The sequence below is a fragment of the Primulina tabacum genome, chromosome 1 (assembly GCF_025594145.1).
Source record: "Primulina tabacum isolate GXHZ01 chromosome 1, ASM2559414v2, whole genome shotgun sequence".
Lineage (NCBI taxonomy): Eukaryota > Viridiplantae > Streptophyta > Magnoliopsida > Lamiales > Gesneriaceae > Primulina > Primulina tabacum.
Window position 1 is genome coordinate 13,866,351 of NC_134550.1, and position 24,653 is coordinate 13,891,003.

At 37.7% G+C, this 24,653-nt stretch overlaps 1 protein-coding gene across 1 annotated transcript; it reads left to right on the plus strand.

Moving 5' to 3' along the window:
- The first annotated feature begins 413 nt into the window (after positions 1 to 413).
- Positions 414 to 2,041, plus strand: LOC142542069 (cyanidin 3-O-galactoside 2''-O-xylosyltransferase FGGT1-like). The gene has a single exon (XM_075648516.1). The coding sequence runs from the start codon at positions 529 to 531 to the stop codon at positions 1,882 to 1,884; it is 1,356 nt and encodes a 451-aa protein (XP_075504631.1). The 5' UTR covers positions 414 to 528; the 3' UTR covers positions 1,885 to 2,041.
- The last annotated feature ends 22,612 nt before the right edge of the window (positions 2,042 to 24,653 follow it).

The following is a 24,653-nucleotide window of genomic DNA, read 5'->3' on the forward strand; positions in this document are numbered from 1 at the left end:
TTTTCCAATATCATATGTGCAATATTTCTTCTAATAAAAATATTAAAATTATCAAAAATTGAAAGATATATTACTTAAAATGAAATTTAATAATATAAAAGACTAAAATCGCAAAGAAGTAAAATATATAAGGCCGAAAACATAATTTTACCTTGAAGTCGATTTTTTTTATTCATCGATGAATTTCCCATCACAAAATATTTTTCCTGATTTATACCCTAAAAAAAGTAAAAGAAAAAGAAAAAGAAAAAGAAAAAAAAAAGGAAAAAGAAAAAGAAAAAAATTGATCTTCTAAACTTATAAGTTTGCATTAACTATGATTATATTTAAATAATGAAACACTTTTTAATTAAATAAATAATAAAATAAAGATCAAAGTGTGCATTAAATATTATTTTAACAAGTCTACCGCAGCATAATGAATGACAAATTAAATGACAATAAATCTCTCTCACTCTTCTCGCATAGAACACACTAGATTTCCTTCCGAAAACATTTTCTTTGTTTGCTCCGAAAAATGGAAGAAGGATGAGCCAAGAGAAGCTCAAGATTGTGATGTATCCATGGCTGGCCATTGGCCATCACACAACATTTCTTCACCTCTCCAACAAACTCGCCGAAAGAGGCCACACAATCTTCTTCCTCCTCCCCACCAAAACACAGTCCAAACTGAACCAATTCAATCTCCACCCGGATCTCATAAGCTTCATACCGATCACAATCCCGCATGTCGAAGGACTCCCCCAAGGTGCCGAAACCACTGCAGATATTCCCTTTCAGATGGGTCCGCTTCTCAGGCACGCGATGGATCTCACACAACCCCTGGTTGATTCTTTGCTCAAAGAAATCAAGCCCCATCTCGTGTTCTTCGACTTCACGCATTGGTTGCCAGCTTTGGCGCGGGGATTGGGAATCAAATCCGTTTTCTATAATATCGTGAGTTCTGCCTCTCTGGTGTACCTCCTTCACCATATGCCTGACGCTGATGCTTTGTCAGAACCTCCCACTGATTTCCCTCCATCGGCGGTCAAGCTTTACCCGCACGAAGTGCGTTCGGGGAGGGAATGGGCAACTTCGAAGGAATATGGATCTGACATGACTATTCTGCAACGCTTCGCTCTGTCAGTGGATGAATGTGATGCACTGGGATTCAAATCTTGCAGAGAAATGGAGGGGAAATACTGTGGATTTCTTGAAAAAAAGCACAAGAAACCGGTGATTCTAGCAGGCCCCGTGTTACCAGATCCACCGACGGTAAGTCTAGACGAGACATGGGCGAATTGGCTGGATCAGTTCGAAGCCAAGTCAGTGATCTTCTGCGCATTCGGCAGTGAGGCCATTCTAAAACTGGATCAATTTCAAGAACTGGTTCTGGGTTTAGAAATCACAGGTCTTCCATTTCTAGCTGCACTTAAACCACCCGAAGGATGTGATACCGTAGAAGAAGCACTGCCCGAAGGCTTCAAGAGCAGAACTGAGAAAAGAGGCGTCATCCATGGCGGTTGGGTGCAGCAACAGCTGATCCTATCCCACCCTTCGATCGGATGCTTCGTCACGCATTGCGGGTCGGGTTCGTTGTCGGAGGGGATGGTGAGCGAATGTCAGTTGGTGATGATACCACATGTGGGTGACCAATTCATCAATGCAAGATTGATGGGGGGAGAGTTGAGGGTGGGACTTGAAGTGAAGAAAGGAGAAGAAGATGGATTGTTCACAAAAGAGGCGGTGACTGAGACGATCAAATTGGTGATGGAAGAAGAGAGTGAGATTGGGAAAGAAATCAGGGCAAATCATGGAAAGTGGAAGGATTTCTTGCTGACCAAACAGCTCGAAGATTCTTACATGGATGAATTTGTTCAGAAACTGACAAGCCTTGTAACTTGAAATAAAATTTGTACCCAGTTTAATGTGATTTCATACTTTGTGAACTTTGGATTTTTTTTTTAAAATTCCTAAATTGAATGACATAGTAAAATCTCTCTATATTAGGACCGTCGAATTTTATTATTTAATTCATAAATTAATAATTTTGTATTTTAAAGAAATTTTTTTCAACTCAGAAAATTTAATATCACAAAACTCATGTTGTAATAATGAGTGATATTTTTGAATAAATATTATAAAAAACTAATTTCATTGTAGACATATATTTATAAAACTAATAAGTGATATTAATTGCATTTAATAATCAAATAATATTATCTTCTATTAGCTAAAGAGCCGTTAGTTTGAATGGTTTTCAAAGTGAAACTTTAATTTGATTTACCTTAATTTTTAGGTTTAAATTATATAATTTAATTATAATATATCTGACATCAAAAATCTCAATTTTGATTGAGAATTTTGTTCTATTTTATCAAGTTTATTTATTAAGAAAAGAACCAAACACTTTCCAAAAGTGGATGAGTTCCATAATTCTGACAATGTACAATTATTGATGTGGGGATAGAGAAAAAGAACTTGTCGGCAGAGGAAACAATTATAAATTGTATGGTGCAATTTGGTAATGTTGAAAGTAGATGAGCACACTTTTTTGTTGTCCTTGTGCTTGAATTTCACGTACATGAAGAACCACTTTATAGTTAAACAAAGACATCTAGAATAAATAAGACTAATCGACAATATTAAATGATGACAACTCCCGATATCAACTCTTCATTCTTCAAGCTTCAACCATCATTTTCTATGCAATTCTAGAAGGTTACAGACAAACTTTGATATCCCAAGATTGCAAATTAATTCAATTAATAACCCATTCTTAATTTGTAATCTTGAGTTGATTTTTGAATTTATCGATCTTGTCGATTTTGACAGCCTTTGCATAATATCTGTTGGCTGATCACATGTCTTGATAAAGTCCATGTATATTTCTTCTCTTTGATTAACCGAATCTCGAATAAAATGACGTCGCATTTCGATTTGCTTTGATCGTGCATGGGAGACTGAATTCTTCGTCGTTGCAATTGCAGACATGTTGTCACAATTAATTATTGTGAGCTATTATGAGCTTACAATTATTTTCCTTCTTGAACTCTGAAAGGGCGTGTTGATCATAAATGAACAACGAATAAATTATTATATGTGTATCAAAAATTAGTGTTGTGCTCTAGTGTTGTCAACACCAGTATACAACATGCAACGGAAATTAATTATTAACACACAACTATAATTTCAATAAGTAAACAACATATTTAAATTATGCACAAGTAAAAATATTTGTGCATTATCTCATGGAAAAAATTCACTAGAAAAATATGTAAATCGTTTACACCAAAATAATACTAGTGAGAATAGCAAACCAACATTTTTGACACTCCAAAGAATTAAAATACATCAAAAACTTAAAGTAAATACTAGATGCATGAAATAAAAAGAAGCGTAGTGCTTAAACCAAACGAAGCCACTCTTCACCCAACAGTGCACATAGTGTTTTTTTTAGTATCGTCAACACCAATCAGCAACACGGTAATTATGTGAATCAATCAAACAAACTCTTCACACGAAAATCTTCATTACTGAACTTGTGTGTGTTCAGAAAAACTCTAGCAGCTGCTCTGCAAAAGTGATCGCTCTTCTTCACAGAATATTTCGTATATATAAATCTCCATGTCTTGACCTAATTACCTTTCCATAAAACAAATACTACAAACATGAAAACAAGAGTTTATAAGGAATAATAGTCTATTCAAATCTAAGATATTATATCTTAAAGATAAAATACCAAAACCAAATCATGTATGATAAATACCAAGATTAAATTATTTAGTAATAAATCTCATTATTAGATCGAGTCAAATTAGTCCAGAATTGCAAAACCTTTTAGTATAATATTTTCATATTATATAAAAGAACAAAATCAATTAAGAATACAATATTCCTTTCAACCTTCCCCTTTTTGCATTTCTGGACACAACATCCAAAAAATGACACAAATGATCATCTCGCATTCAAATTACCTCCCCCTGAGCAAAAGAATATCTCCCTTGAATAAAGTGTGATACTTCTTGTTCCACATGGTAAAAATTAAAGATTTAAAATGAGTTTATAATGGGCTACAATGAGCTTCTATAGCAACTTGGGTTAATCATTTTCGTAAAGCAATGACGAATACGAAGTAGTTGCTATAGGAGCCTATTGTGCAGTCACGTAGGAACGGGCCGGGGCTCGAGGTGTGACACAATGGTATCAGAGTCCGTCACCGGCAAAGAACACCGAGAAATAAGTGCTATGCGGGGCAAAGTGCTATGTTCATGGGAGCCACCTCTTGAACCTACGGGGCAAAGTGCTACATGACGAGAGCCACCTCTTGAACCTGTAGGAAGCACCTCTAGATTCTCGGCGCTGATGGATCGAGAATTCAGGCAGCGACGAGGACGTTGCATTCTGAAAGAGGGGTGATCGTGATACCTCTTGTACCACATGGTAAAAATTAAAAGATTTAAAATGAGTTTATAATGGGCTACAATGGACTTCTATAGCGATTTGAATTAGTCATTTTCGTAAAGCGAGAACAAATATGAAGTAGTTGCTATAGAAGCCCATTGTGCAGTCACGCAGACTCGGACCCAGGTTCGGGGTGTGACAAAAGAGTATCTATCCCTGAATAAAATAAGTTAGCACAATTTATGAAATATGTGTTCTTGACAGTGTTGTCAACACGAGTGCGAAACACAATGCAAAACATAGAAACAAAAGAAAGTTTTATAACACCTGGAACTCAACCTGAACATTAATGCACTCGCACAATCACTCGTCCGAACCGGACATAGTTCACATCTCCGACAACGGTAGTGAGATTGCAGTAAAATTCTCGCAAGTTCCTCTTTGTGTAGGGCGTGACACAAGTCACAGTTGCGAGCAATCTTCGAGTTCTGAGGAACGAGACCAGATTATAACTTTCATAGGCCTCGATATCGACATTCCTCTCTTCGACAAATTTCTTCATGCACATAGAGATACCATCTGGCTACAACAGCTTCAAAGTAAAAGGCGTTGGAGAAGGAGGCAGATGAGCATAATCTTCAATGTCAGTATCATCTGTGATGTTGCGAACACCAGAGGCAACATCAGCAGCAACATCAGTCTCTTCTGTGGCTAGTTCAGAGTCTTCATCAGAGGACTCTGCTTCAATGGTTTCTTCAATATCAAAATCAAAGGCAGATGAGGAATTGGAGGCAGAACCTTGGTTAGGCTCATCATCAGACTCCTGCTCTACATTCTTTCCCATTATTTCCTCCTTTAAACTTGCAAGGATGTCAGTCAATGTTTGTTCATCATCAGAGGAGACAGACACATTACTTGGACCTTCAGGGATTGAACTTGAGGACTTCTCGGCAACAAATGGTTTTGGGCGAGCAACTAGATCAAAATCTTCATCATTAGAATCATCCCCAGCAAAGAAATCGAGGTCCAGAACATTTGTAGAGAAAGAGGAGACCCGAGGTTTCTTCGCTGGAGTAAAATCAGGGCCATACCATGCTTGTTGTTCGGAGCGCCTCTGCATAGGTTGAGGGAAAATGCCATCCGATAAAACTCAAAATCCGGTGGATTTTCGACGTCCCATTCATTTCTCGGCTTTCCTGGAATGATGGTTTCCAATAGAATGGCCTCAGGGGATACAAAAACCATATGCAGTGGATTCTCAGTGGAAGTACAATTGATTGCGTTGAGGACGGTGTTTCCATAAGGGGTGGAACACCACGGCTGGCAGCCATTTCAATCCTTATATCCAATGGATCGAATTGATTGTCGACCATCTGTAAAATTCAGCAAGAACAAAAGGGAGTTAACACAAAATAATTGCACGGAGAGTGCGATTATGCGAAAGAGATATGGCACAAATGCTGTATCGGTATAATACATTCAGTGCAAGCACTTTCAGCATAAATAATCACATAGTGCAACGGTAAAAAATATGTAATTATCGCATTCCCGTGACATAAGCCCACGGCCCCCAATGGTAATATTTCTGAAATTCACCAAAAACACTAATCACGGTTTTATCCCTAAATCAAACCGTAACTTTGATTCAAACTCGTGTTACGACGATTCTAGAAGATTGTTCAGTTAAAACCCACGTCGATTTTAACCCGCGGACGCAATTAGTCACAACAATTCAAAATCTGGGTAATAAAGTTTTTATCAACTGTCATAGGTCAAATACTGATATGTCATTGTTCATGATGAATTAACGGAACAAAAATCAATATGCATATTCTAAATATGCCTTCAATATGATGAATTATCGAAATGTCAGGCAGTGTATAGATTGTGATGTGTTTGAACTTGGTGTTGGCAACACCACCATACAACACCACTGGTTATGAGTCAATACTTCCACAAAAATGTTTTGATTTAGACATGGTAGCTCCCACACTAGAAGAACGATCTTCAAAGAACTCCTCTAGGTAGATTTTTTCATCTCCATTTTGACTTAGAAGTGGTAGCCCCCACACTAGAAGAATGATCTTCAAAAGACACTTCTAGGTAGCTTTTTTCATTTTCTTCTAATCTGATTAATTTTTTTCATCATCTTTCTGATTTTCACCAAACTGCTCAAGTTTTTTTTCAAGAAACCATTTTCATATCGGACATGATCAAGATAATTTCAAGATTTATCAATTATTTGATGATTGAGATTGAGCACAAAACACCTACAAACCTTAATTAGAAGATTGATCTCTATCAGGTTGCACACTAGGAGATTGCCCTAATTGGTACACATACCACACTAAAATAAGATGATTATGATTATGCAGTATGCCTATCATCCAAAAAATTTACAAGCACAAATGGTGTTGTCATCGGTGTTGGCAACACAAAGGACAACATATGTGTGTTATTATTGTATGCACATGCTGAGAGATTTTCGAAGATTGGAAATCTCTCAAAGTCCAAAGATTCGTGAATATATCAGCTAGCTGGTTTTCAACCTAACAAATTCTAGTCGAATTATGCATTTTTCAACCAAATCTCGAATAAAGTGATGTCTTATGTATATGTGTTTCGTGCGAGAGTGTTGAACAAGATTCTTAGAAATGTCTATAGCAATGGAGTTGTCACAATATATGAAGGATCGTGTGCTGGTGCCTTTGAAGGTATTTCAAACACAATATTCTCCAATTAGCTGCAATAGCTCGTGTTCTAAGAGTGTTAAAACCGATGAATTAAATCGAGTTTGGTTAAAAACCAAGCGGAAGAAACTTGAAGTAGTCCTTCTTGAAGAAGACTGTTAAATTAGAAAATATTTTAACTTATGTAAACTGAATGATTGAAAAACAGATGATCAGTTGTCGCATATATCGGTTCAGTTATGGCAAGAACTGAACCGACGGATGCTCTAACTGATCAAGTCAGTTTGAAAACAACAGTTAATCAGTTAAATACACAAGATATGTTTATAGATATTTGGAGCCTTCAACTGCTCATACGTCACCCCTTCTACCATCTCGGGTAGGATCCACTAGAAGACTTTGATTTATACAACTACTTGTACAAACCCACTCAGCTTAGGACTTATACTATTGCCTCAACTGAACTCCTAGCCTAGACTGAAGGCAGCACCTTTCAGCCAACACTTCTTTAACGTCTGTGTGTAAAAACTACATACACAAGTTTAACGTCTTTGTGCAAGACTGTATTTGTGTGGAGGCGCTGAGTGTGTGTGAACGTGGGAACTGAACAAAGAATACATTGGAAAGGTGTTCCCACACAGAAATTTGCTTTAATCTAAGCTGATAACATGTTGAAGTGTCCCTCTGGGCTTATTGCTTCTTGTAAGCTAATATGCAATATGCGAGCCCTTTTCTTTGTATCTTCACTCTTTCTGTTTTGATCTTCACTGATATTCTATTTATATGCGGGAAATTGATCGTACAGTGAGACTCAATTATTGTATCCGTTGCATCTTGAATTCGTTCTTGGACTCTGTGTCTCGACTTTTCGACTGCCCTTCTGAAATGTTTGTCTTTAATGCTCTGATGCAACATTCATTAGTCCTTTGACTGTACAATTGCTTTGTACCTTTGTGTATAGCTGGAATCCACTGAATGAGTTTGTCTTCATCTACAACTGAAAGATTATTAACTGACGCTCCGAACTAGTCAGCTGAACTGATATTCAGTTGGGCTGGTGAAATCGGTTGACTCATCAGTTGAACTGATTTCACTCTCGTTCAGTTGAACTGATCAGTTGGGTTTTCTTCATCAGTTGAACACTCCTTCGGCTGGCCGGGCTTATGAGGTTCTCCTGCTGAGATACCTATCCACTGGACAGTCAGCTGAACATATCATTTGACGTATCAGTTCGCCTGATTCAATTTGTGCAATCAGTTAGGTCTTCAGTTTGCGATGTAAACAACTCGTAACTGATCCTAGCTTCTGCACACTAAGGTAAAACATTAGTAATACAAAATAATAAGTTTTTTTAATATCAAAATTAAGATTGCAAACTTGAAAAGTTCCAACAATATACATTCATGATGTCACTGTGAAAATCATAATCCTCAATCATTTGATTCATCCAAACAAGTTGTGAGCAGCAACTAGTAGCTGCTTCATACTCAAACTCAGCTGTGGATAGAGACACACAATTGTTTCTTACTGTACCAAGAACACTGTTATTTCCTAGGTAGAAACAACCACCTGATGTGCTCTTCCTATCATCTAAATCTCCGGTCCAGTCCGTATTAGAAAAATCTATCAAATTTGTGTTTGTTTCTTGTGTCTACCACAACCCTAATTCTAGTGTACATGCAATGTATCTAAAAATGTGTTTCACAGCTTTTAAGTGTGATATATTTGGATTTTCTTGGTACCTAGCACACAAAAAAACACTGATATAATTGAAACGTTTGCTATTCGTTTTCTTAAAACGTGTTAGAAATTTTTTTCTCTCGTAATTAAATATACTTATATACAAACGTTTTTAAAATACCTTGTCACCATTTTTAAAATAAACATCCTACTAGTGCATGAAAATCCAAAGAGAGAAGTCAAACATGAAATCGTAAATCGTTTACCAAACCTAAAAACATATTTAAAAAGATAACTCATACTATAACCTCTCAAAAATATCTCATAACATAAATAAAAGACGTAAAAATATCTTTAACATTACTTAAATCATAAATATAACTAGTGCGGAAAACTAGCGTCAGTCCTCGGGTTATGTGCACCTTCAGTCCAGTCAAGTCAACCATCAATACCTCCATTATCATATTCATAATCAATATCACCTGCATCAATCACACCTAGTGAGTCTAAAGACTCAACACGTCATATTCTTGATAACGAGTAATACGTAATACAATTAACATATAACAGTGAAAAATACTTGTACTTAAAATATCGTTTTCATGAAGATGCATAATATAAATATTTTCGTAATATTTTCATGATGCATAAAACATTTAATAAAAACATTTTCATAATCTTATGCATAAACATTTTCATATAAACATAAACATATTCATATTCGTATCCATATTCATAGTCAACATATTCATATCATATTAATATTCATGTTCATATCGTGTTTGTTGAATCAGATCGTGATTGTGACTCGTATTCTTAAACGTATTGGCGATGGATCCATCTAAAAAAAAACCACAGTACTGGGCGGCGGGGACACCAGCAACACCCTCACCGGTCAACTGGGTCTTGGCCAACGTATTAACATATTCTATTCGTATCACGTATTCGTATCCGTATCCAAGGAAACACGATCGTCGGGCTCCCACTGGGACCATAACCTCACGATATTTCCAACATGTAGTAGTCACAATCCCTTCACGTCCTTCAACATGTTATCATCACTTAATAAAACATGCATAATATCATTTTTATTTTGAAACCAAGCATGCAACATATCTTTTAAATGTCCAATTTAAATCATAAAAAAAATCATAGACATTTAACAATCATAACTTAACATATTAAAAATCATAAACATCCATGAACATTTTAAAATCATATATCAACGTATAAAAATTCATAAACATGTGAATAATCATATTAGCATATTCAACAGCAAATAGGGCACTGCCATGACGTTTACTAATTTCTAGATGTAAAATGACCGTTTACCACTGGACATAAAATTTCCGTTTTTGAAATTTTCTTAATTTCATTGGCTCTAACATGTCCTAAATAATTATTTAAGCTTACATGAATTTTCTCATATTTTTATTTAGCATAATTCGATGACTTTTAAATTAATATTAAATATAACGTATTAATGCGTTTTAATCCCGAATTAAACCAAACCTTAATATAAATTCCCAAATTGAAAACTTAGACTTCTAATAATTATTTAAGCTTAAACTTAATTTTCATAATTTTATAAAGCTTAAACTAGGCTTTTCAATTAACTCGTTAATTAGCGTTTCGTGCGGCGATTAAATCCCGAATAAATCCAAAACTCGTTATTTTGATCCCAAATTTTAAAAATAACATTTTTAATATTTATTCTACTCCTCCAAGTCATTAGCCACCCCCATGGACCCTTGGATCAATTTTTCCTTCTTAAATTTTTGTTTTTGACACATCGACGAACACGTCGAGCCATCTCTCAATTTACTCGAGCCACGCCCGAGCCACTTTGAGCCAAAACCTAGCCAACCCACCTAGGGACCCTCTTGACCAAGCCCAGCCCGAAAACCAGCCCTGGCCCGCTCCAAAAACATCCTGGAACTTGGCCCAAAAACCTGCATGTGTACGTGTGTGCTTCTCCTAGGATATTAGGACTCCTAGCCTAACTAGGACACTTCCAACCCATAACCACTTGAACCCCTCATGACCCTAACCTTCCCTATACCACACCAGACAAGCCCAGACCGACCCAAGCCCTGGACGCGAGCAGCAATCTTCCTGAGCGAGACAGCAGCCTCGCGTGCACCTTGCTGGCTTGTGCTTCCTCATGTTTTGCTCGAGCCAGCAGCCACCCAAGCCGCACCAGCCCCTAGCCCAGCCCTTGTGCACCACCTTAGGACCCTAAAGACCTAGTCTAGCCCAGCCCAGCCCCTGGCCGACCCCCTAAACCCAGCACAAACTTCTGAAACATGCGCACAATTGCTGCCAATTCTCGGGTTGGAGTCCTTGATGGATAGGACTCCTCCCAGCCCACTTATTTCGAATCCTAGCATGGCTAGGACCCTACCCTCGACTCCCCCACAGCCCTGGCTAGCCCGGGAACCAAGCCAATCCCAAGCCTAGCCCTTAAGAAAAAAAACCGAAGCCTAAACTCTTCAAGACCGCAACTTGCTGCCAGCCTTTGTTTATGATCGTGTGGTGTTTTTGGTTGAGTTCTAAGGCTCCTAAACACGTGTAAAACAAGGTGTGATCATAACCTAAATCATGGCAGCCCTTTAACGCATACAAAACATGATTTTTGATGGAGAATACAAGCCAAAAGATTGACCCATGCCATAAAACACGAAAATAAATCAAAGTGACCCTTGTTTTCCATACTTTCATGCATAAAAATATAATATGGTGTGATGATGAGTAAAAGGAGAATATGGCATGCCTTTGCGCATTAAACGCAAGATTTTACGTTGACAAATCGAAGAACGACGACGAGGAACGACGGCTTGAAAAACTTAGCAAACTTTCAACTTTTTCTTCAAAATTGTGGTGTGTGTGTCATGTATATTGGTTGATGGGGAGTGTTTTGAGTTGGTTGGAGTGTGTGGCCGTGAGTATGGTATAGGTTGGGGAGGGTTCCATATATTTATACACTAATTAACTCACCAATTAAGGCTTAGGCCTAACAAGAAAAGTTTAGGCCCATTAAGCTCATTAGTATTTAATTAAAATATTAAAATAATTTTGCTTAAATAAGTTTGTGAATTTATTAGCCGGGTTGCCAAAACGTTCGTATTTTGTTGAAAATCCAACACCGATAAAATTTACGTCCCGGCGTATAAATTCACCTCAAAACCCCTTATTTTCAAAAATAAGAAAAAGCATCACCCTTATTTTAAATAATTAAAAAAAATTAACCAATAAAAACATTTTCTATTTTTCAGCCCTCGGTCTCCGTTCCTCGATCGCAACTCGAATAATCTTTGAAATACATTTTAATGCAACAATGTAGAAAATATAATTTTAAATATGTCAACATGCAACAACATAATTAATTTAATGCAATTAAAACAATTAATTAAAATACAAGAGAATTTAATAAATCATATGCCTGTGGTTCGCGTGGACCTTCGAATTTTCGGGGCGTTACAATAATATCGGGGCGTGTGATAGTTTAGCTACAGAAGACTACCGATGATTTGTCAACACCGTTGACAACATCATCTTTAGACAGTTTTTCATTTGATCCCATGAGAGTTTTCATAAGCTTAGAATTATCATTTGATAACTTTTTAACCAGATTCTTAGCATATTTGGATTGACACAGAAATATACCATTATGCAGTTGTTAAACTTGCAATCCAAGAAAAAAATTCAACTCTCCTACCATGCTCATTTCAAATTGCGATGACATGAACTCAACAAAGTTATTAACAAGTTTTTGTGATGATGCACCAAAGATAGTGTCATCTACATAAATTTGGAAAATCAAAATATCTTGCTTCAAATTTTAAATAAAAAGGGTTTTATCAACCTCACCTCGTTAAAAGCCCAAATTGATCAAATAATCAGCCACCTACCATACCATGCTCGTGGAGCCTGTTTCAGTCCATATAGAGCATTCTTCATCTTGTAAACATGGTCCATGTGATGTTGATCTTCAAATCCTCTAGATTGACTTACATATACTTAATAATTTAAATTTCATTTAAAAATGCATTCTTTACGTCCATTTGACATAATTTGATACGCATATTGAAAGGGGATCGTTTAAGGTGCTTGCTTGCGCAACGGAAGTTTCAAAAATTATTTTCATACAAGAACCAAGCACCTTAAATACTATAGTGTGTAGCAATACAATAAAACACAAAATATCATACATAGGTTGTTTTAGAATTTTACCTATCAATCTTAAAATATTGATGATGGCTCAAACTAAGTTGTAAACACTTAGCTCTTCAATGGCAAGACAAATCTTCAAGCCTCCTTTGAGCACTCCTTGCTCAAAAATTAAGCCCACCACCAACAAAGAAGATCCCCTCTAATTTTGCACTAGAAAAATTAGAAGATTTTTCTTTGAGAAGAGGGTGCAATCTTCACAATAGAAGAACAAAAATGGAAGAGAATGACAAGAGAAATTTCGGCCATATTGCTTTTGGAGAGAAGGGGAGAAATTTTTCTTGGTTGTGCAAAAAGTTGAAGTCAAAAGTTGCATGTGCATGCCATGCCATTAACTCAAAAGTTGTTTCCAACCCTTCACCTTCCAAGCATGCATTTTACTTGGGCTTGTAACAATTACAAGACTTAAGGACTTTTATTTAAATGTCTCAAACATATTTGAGGCCATTTAAACTTTACTTGATTTTACTCAAGCTCACTAATTAAATAATTATTTCCTATTGGGCTCTACAGGACCCAATATTGTTTAATTAATTCAACACTTGAATTAATTTAATTATTTGGACTCTACTAGGCCCACTAGTGTTTAATTAATTCAACACTTGAATTAATTTAATTTAGTCCATAATAATGTTTATGAAAATCACATTTTTCAAATACATTATTTGTTTGGCCAACTTTTAATTTAGGAACACTTCCACAAATTAAAAGTTTTATTCCCCTTATAGAAGTCATACTTCTATTTTTATTTACGCTTATAAACTCCTTTATAAGCCGTTCAATACATTGAACTATTTTTTAAGTTCTCAACAGGATCTAGAAAGTTAGCACTTGTGTGGCCCTCAATGGTTCATTGATACAACTAGCAGTGGGTTCACATCTCCATGTGATTCGGGACTGAACATGTCCTTATATGAGCATGCCCCAATTGCTCCATTCTTACTTATCAACTCCTTGATAATAAGAACGTCAGAACTCAAGTATGATAGTACCCAACCAATCATGTTAAACGCCTAGCAGCATCGTTTACATGATTCCCTAGGTATAAAATGATAGTTTCTGCAAGAACCATTCAATTATGGTTAGCGTACAGTACGGTCCCTTCATCTCATATATCCCGACCGATTCGACAACTATTGGTATATCGAGAGCTGTCAAAGAATCGATACTATGTGTCATGTCGTACTTGCATCGATGATGTAATCTATGAAACCCCTTTCTTTATTACCACCATACCCTGATCAGAGATTTCATACTACATATACATGTGATCACATAGAATATCCATACACGAAGGTAAGCGGTGAATCCCCGACTATAATGCATCGACTCCAATATGTTTCGACAAAACACCCAACCTTGCCACCTGATGACCCCATTAGAGTCGGTAAACAAGTCAAAGTGCAATGCTAGCACAAAGAGTCTCAATGTTGTCCTGGGTCATAATGACTAATGGTGTACAACCATAAACTAGGACGTTTCCACTCGATAAGTGAGAACCACTTGGAAAGTTCTTTGTGGAGGGTTGTTCAGTGCACTCTAAAAAGAGCATCTATCTGCATGTTCGGACATCAAAGTGTCCCCTACCAATGAAACATCGTACTCACATCGCAGATACTAGTCTCAAACTCGAGCGGCCTATATCCTTCTTAGCGGTGGCTAAATCGACTAGGAACTGTTTAGAATATACAGTATTTCAAATATGAGTTTCATGATACTCATCATATGAGCATATCATATTCTTTCTACTATTTGTATATTCATGAACTTTATCTATGCAACTAGCTTGGGTATACAGATAAAGATGTGCCAAAACAATAATTTTAAATATTATTAAAATAAAGATTGTTTATGCATAGAGTTTCATTGTGAACACTCGGCTAACACTTGGCTCGACGGGCACCTACTCTAACAATCTCCCACTTGCACTAGAGCCAATTACCCATATGCTTCAAACCCATCGATTCGCAATGCTTCTCGAATAATGGTCAAGGTAAAGGATTAGTTAGTGGATCAGCAACATTATCTGCGGAGCCGACTTTGTCAATCGACATTTCTCCTCTTTTCACAATCTCTCGGAGGATGTGGTACTTTCTCAATACGTGTTTGGATTTCTGATGAGACCTTGGCTCCTTTGCTTGAGCTGTAGCTCCCGTGTTGTCACAAAACACCGGGACAGGAGCAACTCCATTAGGAATGAAGCCCAACCCTTGGACGAAATTTCTTATCGAAACAGCCTCCTTTGCTGCAGCTGATGCAGCAGTGTATTCGACCTCAGTGGTGGAATCCGCAGTACTATCTTGCTTGTAACTCTTCCAAGAGACAGCAGCACTATTGAGCATGAATACGAACCCAGAGGTTGACTTCAAGTCATAGATATCGCTTTGGAAGCTAGAGTCGGTATAGCCTTCCAATTTTAGTTCTCCACCCCCATAGACAAAGAACAACTTATTGGTCCTTCTCAGTTACTAGAGGATGTCTTTCACAGCTTTCCAGTGTGGAAGACCAGGGTTCGATTGATATCTACTCACTACACTTAGTGCAAAAGTCACGTCAGGATGTGTAGATATCATTCCATACATGATGCTACCAATCGCAGATGCATACGGAATGCGTGTCATCGCCGCTATCTCTGCATCAGTCTTGGGAGACATAGACTTGGATAGGGACACGTCATGACAAATTGGTAGATGTCCTCTCTTGGACTCATCCGTAGAGAACTGTTTCACGATGGTATCAATGTATGTGGACTGGGTGAGACCAAGCAATCTTTTTGATCTATCTCTATTGATCTGTATTCCCAATACAAAAGATGATTCACCCAAGTCGTGCATCGAGAACTTACTCTCTAACCATATTTTAGTTGAATGCAACATCCCTACATCATTCCCAATGAATAGAATGTCATCAACATAAAGCACCAGGAATGTCACAGCACTCCCACTGACCTTCTTATACACACAGGGATCCTCAGGATTCTTAGTAAAACCAAACTCTTTGATTATACTATCGAATCTGAGGTTCCAACTCCTAGATGGCTGCTTTAGACAATAAAGAGATCTATGAAGTTTGCATGCTATATGCTCACTTCCGATAGATGTAAACCCTTCAGGTTGAGACATGTAAATCTCTTCCTTAATATCCCCATTAGGAAAGGCTGTCTTGACATCCATCTGCCATATCTCATAGTTATACCATGCAGCTATGGCTAATAATATCCTTATAGACTTGAACATTGCAACTGGAGAAAAGGTTTCCTCAAAGTCAACTCCTTGTCTTTGAGTACATCCTTTTGCCACCAATCGCGCCTTGAAGGTCAATACCTTCCCATCCGCCCCAAGTTTCCTCTTGTAAATCCATTTACACCCTATGGGAATAGTTTCTCGGATGGATCCATGAGATTCCACACTTGGTTTGAATGCATGTAATTCATCTCAGATTCCATTGCTTCAAGCCACTTGGATGAATCGGTATCAGATAACGCTTCCTTGAAGGTCAATGGATCACATCCATGGTTCAGCTCATCATGGCCCTCTTCAAGAGGCAGACCATACCTCATAGGTGGTCTCGAGACTCTCTCGGATCTTTTAGGAGCTTGTATTCCCTCTCTTGGCTTTTCGGGTGTGGGTTCTTCAATTGTGGATGTCTCTCGAACCTCTTCGAGTTCTATCATCTCCCCTTTTATATCAAGTAGAAATTCTTTTTCCAAAAAGGTTGCATTCCTAGAAACAAACACCTTTGTTTCTTGGGGATGATAGAAATAATATCCAACTGAATTCCTTGGATATCCCACAAAGTAACATAAAAATGGATCAACTATCCAATTTATCTCCCACCACCTGCATCACATAGGCAGGGCATCCTCATATTCTAAGATAAGAATATTTGGGAGGCTTACCCATCCATATCTCATATGGTGTCTTATCAACTGTCTTTGAATGGACATTGTTCAACAATAGTGCCGCTGTCTCAAGCGCATATCCCCAAAAAGATGGCGGCAACTCCGTGAACCCCATCATAGACTGAACCATGTCCATCAAAGTCCGGTTACGACGCTCCGAAACACCATTCAACTGTGGTGTAGCAGGCGGAGTCCACTGCGAGAGAATCCCATTCTCCCTAAGATACTCTTGGAACTTGGCACTCAAGTACTCACCACCTCGATCCGATCAAAGTGACTTGATGCTTCGTCCCAACTGTTTCTCTACTTCACTTCTGAATTCTTTGAACCTTTCAAAGGCTTCAGACTTGTATTTCATCAAATACACATACCCATACCTCGAAAAGTCATTGGTAAAGGTGATGAAGTAGACATGTCCATGCTTAGTGGTGATGCTAAATGGACCGCACACATCGGTATGGATCAAATCCAATAACCCTTTTGCTCGCTCCACATGGCCCTTAAAGGGAATTTTAGTCATCTTTCCTTTTAGACAGGATTCACAAGTCGAGAGAGAATTAATATTAGACATATCAAACATGCCCACTCCCACTAGCTTGTTCATCCTTCTTAAGAAAATATGTTCTAATCGAGCATGCCATAATTGTGCCGTATTAATAGTTTCTTGTTTTCGCTTGTTTGTTGTTGTTATTGCTTGGACATTGTTTAGTGGAATATCTTTTAATTTTAAGTTATAGAGATCATTTTCAAGTTCTCCAGTACCAATCAAACATTCATTCTTGTAAACGTTGCAAACACCTTTGCTAAATAAACAAGAATATCCATCTTTATCAAGCATAGAAATGGAAACAATGTTTTTCACCAAATCAGGTACAAACAAAACATCTCTTAAAATCAACTTAAAATCATTGTTCAAAAGCAAGTAAACATCTCCTATGGCCTTGGCAGCAACTCTTGCTCCATTGCCCATCCTTAAGAAGGTCTCACCTTCCCTAAGTCTCCTACTTCTTCCCATCACATGTAAATCATTACAGAGATGTGAGCCACAACCGGTATCCAATACACAAGAAGTAGAGTTAATTGAAATGTTTACTTCAATATAGAACATACCGTTTCCAGAACACTTCTGGGAAAGATATTCTCTACAATTACGCCTCCAATGTCCAGGCTTCTTGCAGTGATGACAAACATCAGCAGTCTTGTCAGCCTTTAGTGGTGTGGCTGCCACAACGGGATTCGGAGCTTGCCTCTTCAAGGGCAAGTTCTTCTTGGGACGTTGGAAAGAACGCTTCTTTCCCTTCCCAGGTGGACCAGTCTTCGTACCAGATGAAGAGCCCACATAAAGAACCGACTTCTCATCATTCATAGAAGCCTGCATATAACACTTGGCTTTTAAGTCATGGCCACACCATTCCTTGTAAGTCTATTATTCCTCAGGAGTGCAGTCAGTCGGAGCCTCAACAGGGGGCGACTCAGTAAGTGTATACGCTATCCTTTCCGAATTCAAGACGATTTTCAGATTTCTTAGCCAATTGAGGTAATTAGTTCCGGTTAATACGTGTTTGTCGAGTATTACAGATAGCGGATTGCGAATCGAAGATATTGTCAAATTTGTACTGAAAAGTAAAACAGATAAATGTTAAATACTATTTTAAAATATTTAGTAAGATATAAAGTATGAACTTTTACTTCATAAATTTTCGCTCCCACTGTTTTGACATTTTTCACCACCCTCTAGTGAAAACGGGAAACTCCTTTCCTCAGTAGGTACGTAAGGTCCAATTAGCAAATCATAATCCCGAATAATATCATCCAATCACATTTCCTACGAGATAGTTTTCAATTGTATCACCATGCAACCCTCTACGTAAAATTTTGTCTCACGTTTGATTAGGACCCAATAATATGACGTCGTTCATCTTTACGTGTCAAGCCTTACCCATCGATGTTGAACCTTAACGGACGGTCGCTATGAGTTCCCTCAATAATATGAGCCGAAATCATGGGAGTTCCACGTAGTTCACATCACCATGTCAATGGATGTCACAGCTTTCTGGTGTCCAGGCCCCCCCCACCCCCAATAATATGAGCCGATCCCCGAACATAGGTAGCGTTCATCATGCACCCATTGTCGATGGAAAACATGGAAATTATAAACAACTTTATAATTCCCCTTTTCAGGCTTGATATTAATTTTGAATATTATTCAAAATGAGGGTTTTTTAATTTTGAAAGGTCTCATCATTAATTTTATTTAAAAGCTCGCCATGTTTGATCGTATGTTTGTCGGATTCATGCAACTTTGTTATTATCATCCTTCATGCATAATATCACATATCATACATCATCAATTAATTCTCATAATAATCAATTGATCCAATATTATATATCTTGGTCCAATCACTAACCGCCACGATTATAAACTAAATCAACAAAGTATACAAACTATTTTGTCTACTTTCTAATTAATTTATTTATAACCGAATTTTTTTAAATCACCATTTACTATAAATAATTAAAGTTCAACTTCAATTATTTATTTCATGAGAAAATATGTACAACTTTTGTAAATTTAAACTTAAGGGCCCAAAAAAAATCATTTTTCACCAAAAACTTTTTGGCCCATTTAAATTCACAAATCGTATTAGCCATCTAATGACCCAACAATTTCAAGGCCCATGACACTTTGATATTCCAAAACACTTTTGGAAACCCTAGTCGTCCTCGTCGTCACCGGATTCTGGCCAACTTGCACACAAATTTTTTTTTTAAATGAAGGGCTGTTCGTGCAGCCCGTTTCGGCAGCTGCCCGAAATGGGCAGCAAATTCCTGCCCAAAAATCGCCCAAAAACCGGCCTTCGATTTGTTGTTTTGATTGTCTAATGCGGTTAGAAATTGACCTCAATATAATATCATGTATATGATACATAGAATAGTAACCATAGCTCTGATACAACCTGAAAGGGGATCGTTTAAGGTGCTTGCTTGCACAACGGAAGTTTCAAAAATTATTTTCATACAAGAACCGAGCACCCTAAACACTATAGTGTGTAGAAAATACAATAAAACACAAAATATCATACATAGGGTGTTTTAGAATTTTACCTATCAATCTTAAAAGATTGATGATGGCTCCAACTAAGTTGTAAACAACTTAGCTCTTCAATGACAAGACAAATCTTCAAGCCTCCTTTGAGAACTCTTTGCTCTAAAATTAAGCCCACCACCAAAAAGAAAGATCCCCTCTAATTTTGCACGAGAAAAATTAGGGGATTTTTCTTTGAGAAGAGGGTGCAATCTTCAACAATTGAAGAACAAAAATGGAGGAGAATGACAAGAGAAATTTCGGCCATATTGCTTTTGGAGAGAAGGGGAGACATTTTTCTTGGTTGTGCAAAAAGTTGAAGTCAAAAGTTGCATGTGCATGCCATGCCATTAACTCAAAAGTTGTCTCCAACCCTTCACCTTCCAAGCATGCATTTTACTTGGGCTTGTAACAATTACAAGGCTCACGGACTTTTATTTAAATGTCTCAAACATATTTGAGGCCATTTAAACTTTACTTGATTTTACTCAAGCCCACTAGTTAAATAATTATTTTCTATTGGGCTCTACAAAACCCAATATTGTTTAATTAATTCAACACTTGAATTAATTTAATTATTTGGACTCTATTAGGCCCATTAGTGTTTAATTAATTCAATACTTGAATTAATTTAATTTAATTCACAATAATATTTATGAAAATCACAATTTTCAAATACATTATTTGTTTGACCAGCTTTTAATTTAGGAACACTTCCACAAATTAAAAGTTTTATTCCCCTTATAGAAGTCATACTTTTATTTTTATTTACGCTTATAAACTTTTTTATAAGCCGTTCAACACATTGAACTATTTTTTAACTTCTCAACGGGATCTAGAAAGTTAGCACTTGTGTGGCCCTCAATGGTTCATTGATACAACTAGCCGTGGGTTCAGATCTCCATATGATTCGGGACTGAACATGTCCTTATATGAGCATGCCCCAATTGCTCCATTCTTACTTATCAACTCCTTGATAATAAGAACGTCAAAGCTCAAGTATGATAGTACCCAACCAATCATGTTAATCGCCAAGCAGCATCGCTTACATGATTCCCTAGGTATAAAATGATAGTTTCTGCAAGATCCATTCAATTATGGTTAGCGTACAGTACGGTCCTTTCATCTCATATATCCCGACCGATTCGACAACTATTGGTATATCGAGAGCTGTCAAAGAATCAATACTATGTGTCATGTCGTAGTTGCATCGATTGTGTAATCTAAGAAACTCTTTTTTTAATTACCACCATACTCTGATCAGAAATTTCATACTATATATACATGTGATCACATAGGATATCCATACCCGAAGGTAAGCGGTGAATCCCCGACTACAATGCATGGTCTCCTATATGTTTCGATAAAACACCCCACCTTGCCACCTGATGACCCCATTAGAGTCGGTAAACAAGTCAAGGTGCAATGCTAGCAAATAGAGTCTCAATGTTGTCCCGGGTCATAAGGACTAATCGTGTACAACCATAAACTAGGACGTTTCCACTCGATAAGTGAAAACCACTTGGAAAGTGCTTTATGGAGGGTTGTTCAGTGCACTCTACAAGGAGCACCTATCTGCATGTTCGGACATCACAATGTCCCCTACCAATGAAACATGGTACTCACATCACAGATACTAGTCTCAAGCTCGAGCGGCCTATATCTTTCTTAGCGGCGGCTGAATCGACTAGGAACTGCTTAGAATATACAGTATTCCAAATATGAGCTTCATGATACTCATCATATGGGCATCTCATATTCTTTCTACTATTTGTATATCCAAGGACTTTATCTATGCAACTAGTATGGGTATACAGATAAAGATGTGTCAAAACAATAATTTCAAATATTATTAAAGTAAATATTGTTTATACATATAGTTTCATTGTGAACACTCGGCCAACACTTGGCTCGACGGGTACCTACTCTAACACATATGGCATTGTGGGGACCCGAACCTAATTCGTCTTCTTAATCATTATTAGGATCATTTATTTAATCTGGGTCTAATTTTTTTTTTAAAATACATAAGTGCAGAACATAATGAAATCAGTCTGATATAAATATCAACAGTAAAGTACAAGTCCTGTACAAAGTACATTTATTTCAAACTAATGTTCAGTCACTACATCAAATACTGAAAACCCATCTACTCTAAGTCCGGATCTCCATGCTAATCTTGAATCTCTCATCCTCTTCGTGACCTTGATCCTGTCCCACCTGTTGTCATGCACACATACAACAGAACAACAGCCGAATAACTCCGGTGAAAAATACATCCCAATATAAATAATGTATAAATCCAATCATATAAACAGATATAGAAGCATGAAACAAATATCAATAACATGTATCATAATCTGAAAGACATGAATCGATATAAAGCTGTAAATAAACTCTGGACTCGTCATCTTAGACTCGACTCATCTCTAATCTAGGGATCTTGGTTCTTGGACATTGGCACAATATACCAAATCTCAGCGATAGAAGCTGATCCGCTCCTAAAAAAACATCGATATAAACCAACATCCAGTGTCTTGGCACATCCGCCAAAGACTAGGCACATCCACCCATAACTCGACACATGCTTTGCTATAAATCAATATACTAAGCATATCAATCTCATGAATTGCAAACATCAATGCAATAAAGTAAAGTATATCATGCATGGCTAGGGGCAAGTGGCTTCATCCTTGTGCTGCACGTCTCGCGCATATGCGCGACCCTCTTCGGCGCATATGCGCGAGACATTCTGTCTCGGCGCTTGTCTTCTTGGCAGCTCGCGCATATGCGCGTCATCATCCGGCACATATGTGCGAGGTTCTCTGCCATACTCGCGCATATGCGCCGGCCCTGTCGCGCATATGCGCGAGGTTCTCTGCCTACCTCGCGCATATGCGCCCGGCTGGGTCGCGCATATGCGCGAGGGGCTCAGTCCTCGCACATAATTCAATCTTCTTTCGTCTTTCCCGGTCCGATCCTTTCTATCTATAATCACATCAGTTATCAACAAATTATTTCAGATTACAATAACAAAATTCTCGGGCATTACATTTCTCCCCCTCTAAGATCCGATTTCGTCCCCGAAATCACAGGCAATCAAATTAGATAACGAATCAGATACAATAAGAAATGGAGAATAGAAGCTAAATAAGAAGACTCACATCAATGAAATAACTCTGGGAATTTCTGTCTCATATCTGATTCAGTCTCCCAGGTAGCTTCTTCAATGCCATGACGACTCCACTGAACTTTCACAAGCGGAATAGTCTTCGTTCTGAGTTGCTTTTCTTTACGATCAAGAATCTGAATTGCCTTCTCAAAATAACTCAGTGTCTCATCAAGTTATGCCTCGTCTGGCTGAATAATATGAGATGCATCAGGAAGATACTTCCGCAATAAAGATACATGAAAGACATCATGTATTCCAGATAAAGAAGGCGGTAGGGTGAGTCGATAGGCACGATCTCCTATCTTCTCGAGAATCTCATATGGACCGATATATAGTGGAGACAACTTCCCTTTCTTGCAAAATCTGACATCACCTCTGAAAGGAGAAATCTTCAGAAATACTCTGTCTCCTATCTCAAATATTAGAGGTCGACGACGAACATTGGCATATTTGGCCTGTCTATCTTGAGCTGTTCTCATTCTCTGTCGAATCAGTTTCACTTTCTCTATCACATCTCTAATCATATCAGGCCGAATCTTAGGTAACTCAGAGATATCATCCCAATACAGAGGGGATATGCACTTCTTGCCGTACAACTCTTCAAATGGAGCCATCTCTATACTCGTCTGATAGCTGTTGTTGTACAAAAACTCACAAAGTGGCAAAGATTCTTGCCAGCTAGTGCCAAAATCTAGCACTACAGCTTTCAGCATATCCTCGAGTGTCTGGATAGTCCGCTCTGACTGTCCGTCGGTCTGTGGATGATATGCGGCACTCAGATGTAATTTCGTACCTAGAGCTTGCTGTAGACTGTGCCAAAAGTGCGAAGTAAATCGAGGATCACGGTCTGATACAATCGACTTCTGCACTCCATGCAATTTGACCACTTCTCTGACATAGATCTCTGCCATCTGGTCATGTTTGTACGTCATCTTGTACGGAATGAAACATGCTGATTTGGTCAATCTATCAATCATGACCCAAATCGCATCACAACCTCGGGAGGAACGTGGTGGCTTCGTCACAAAATCCATAGAAATGTGATCCCATTTCCATTCAGGAATAGACAAGCCATGTAACAAACCTCTTGGTTTCTTTCTTTCTGCTTTCACTTGTTGGCAATTCAGACATTTTGATACAAACACTGTAATATCTGCTTTCATTTGTTTTCACCAAAACTGTCTTTTCAAATCGTTATACATCTTTCTGCCACCAGGATGGATACTGAATCGACTGCTATGCGCTTCTGCCAATATCTGTCGTTTCAAATCTGAAACATCTGGCACAACAAGACGATTATTCACATATAACACACTGTCACGAACCTGATACTCTGATCGATGCCCTGCTCTGACCATCGAAATCGAGTTCTGAACATTCTGGTCAACTTTCTGATCTTCTTTAATTCTCAAAATCAGCTCTGGTTCGACTTGAACATCATAAAATCTCAACGGTCTACAATATGTTTCAAATAATAATCCAGACAAACAATAATCTTCAATCAAATTCGAA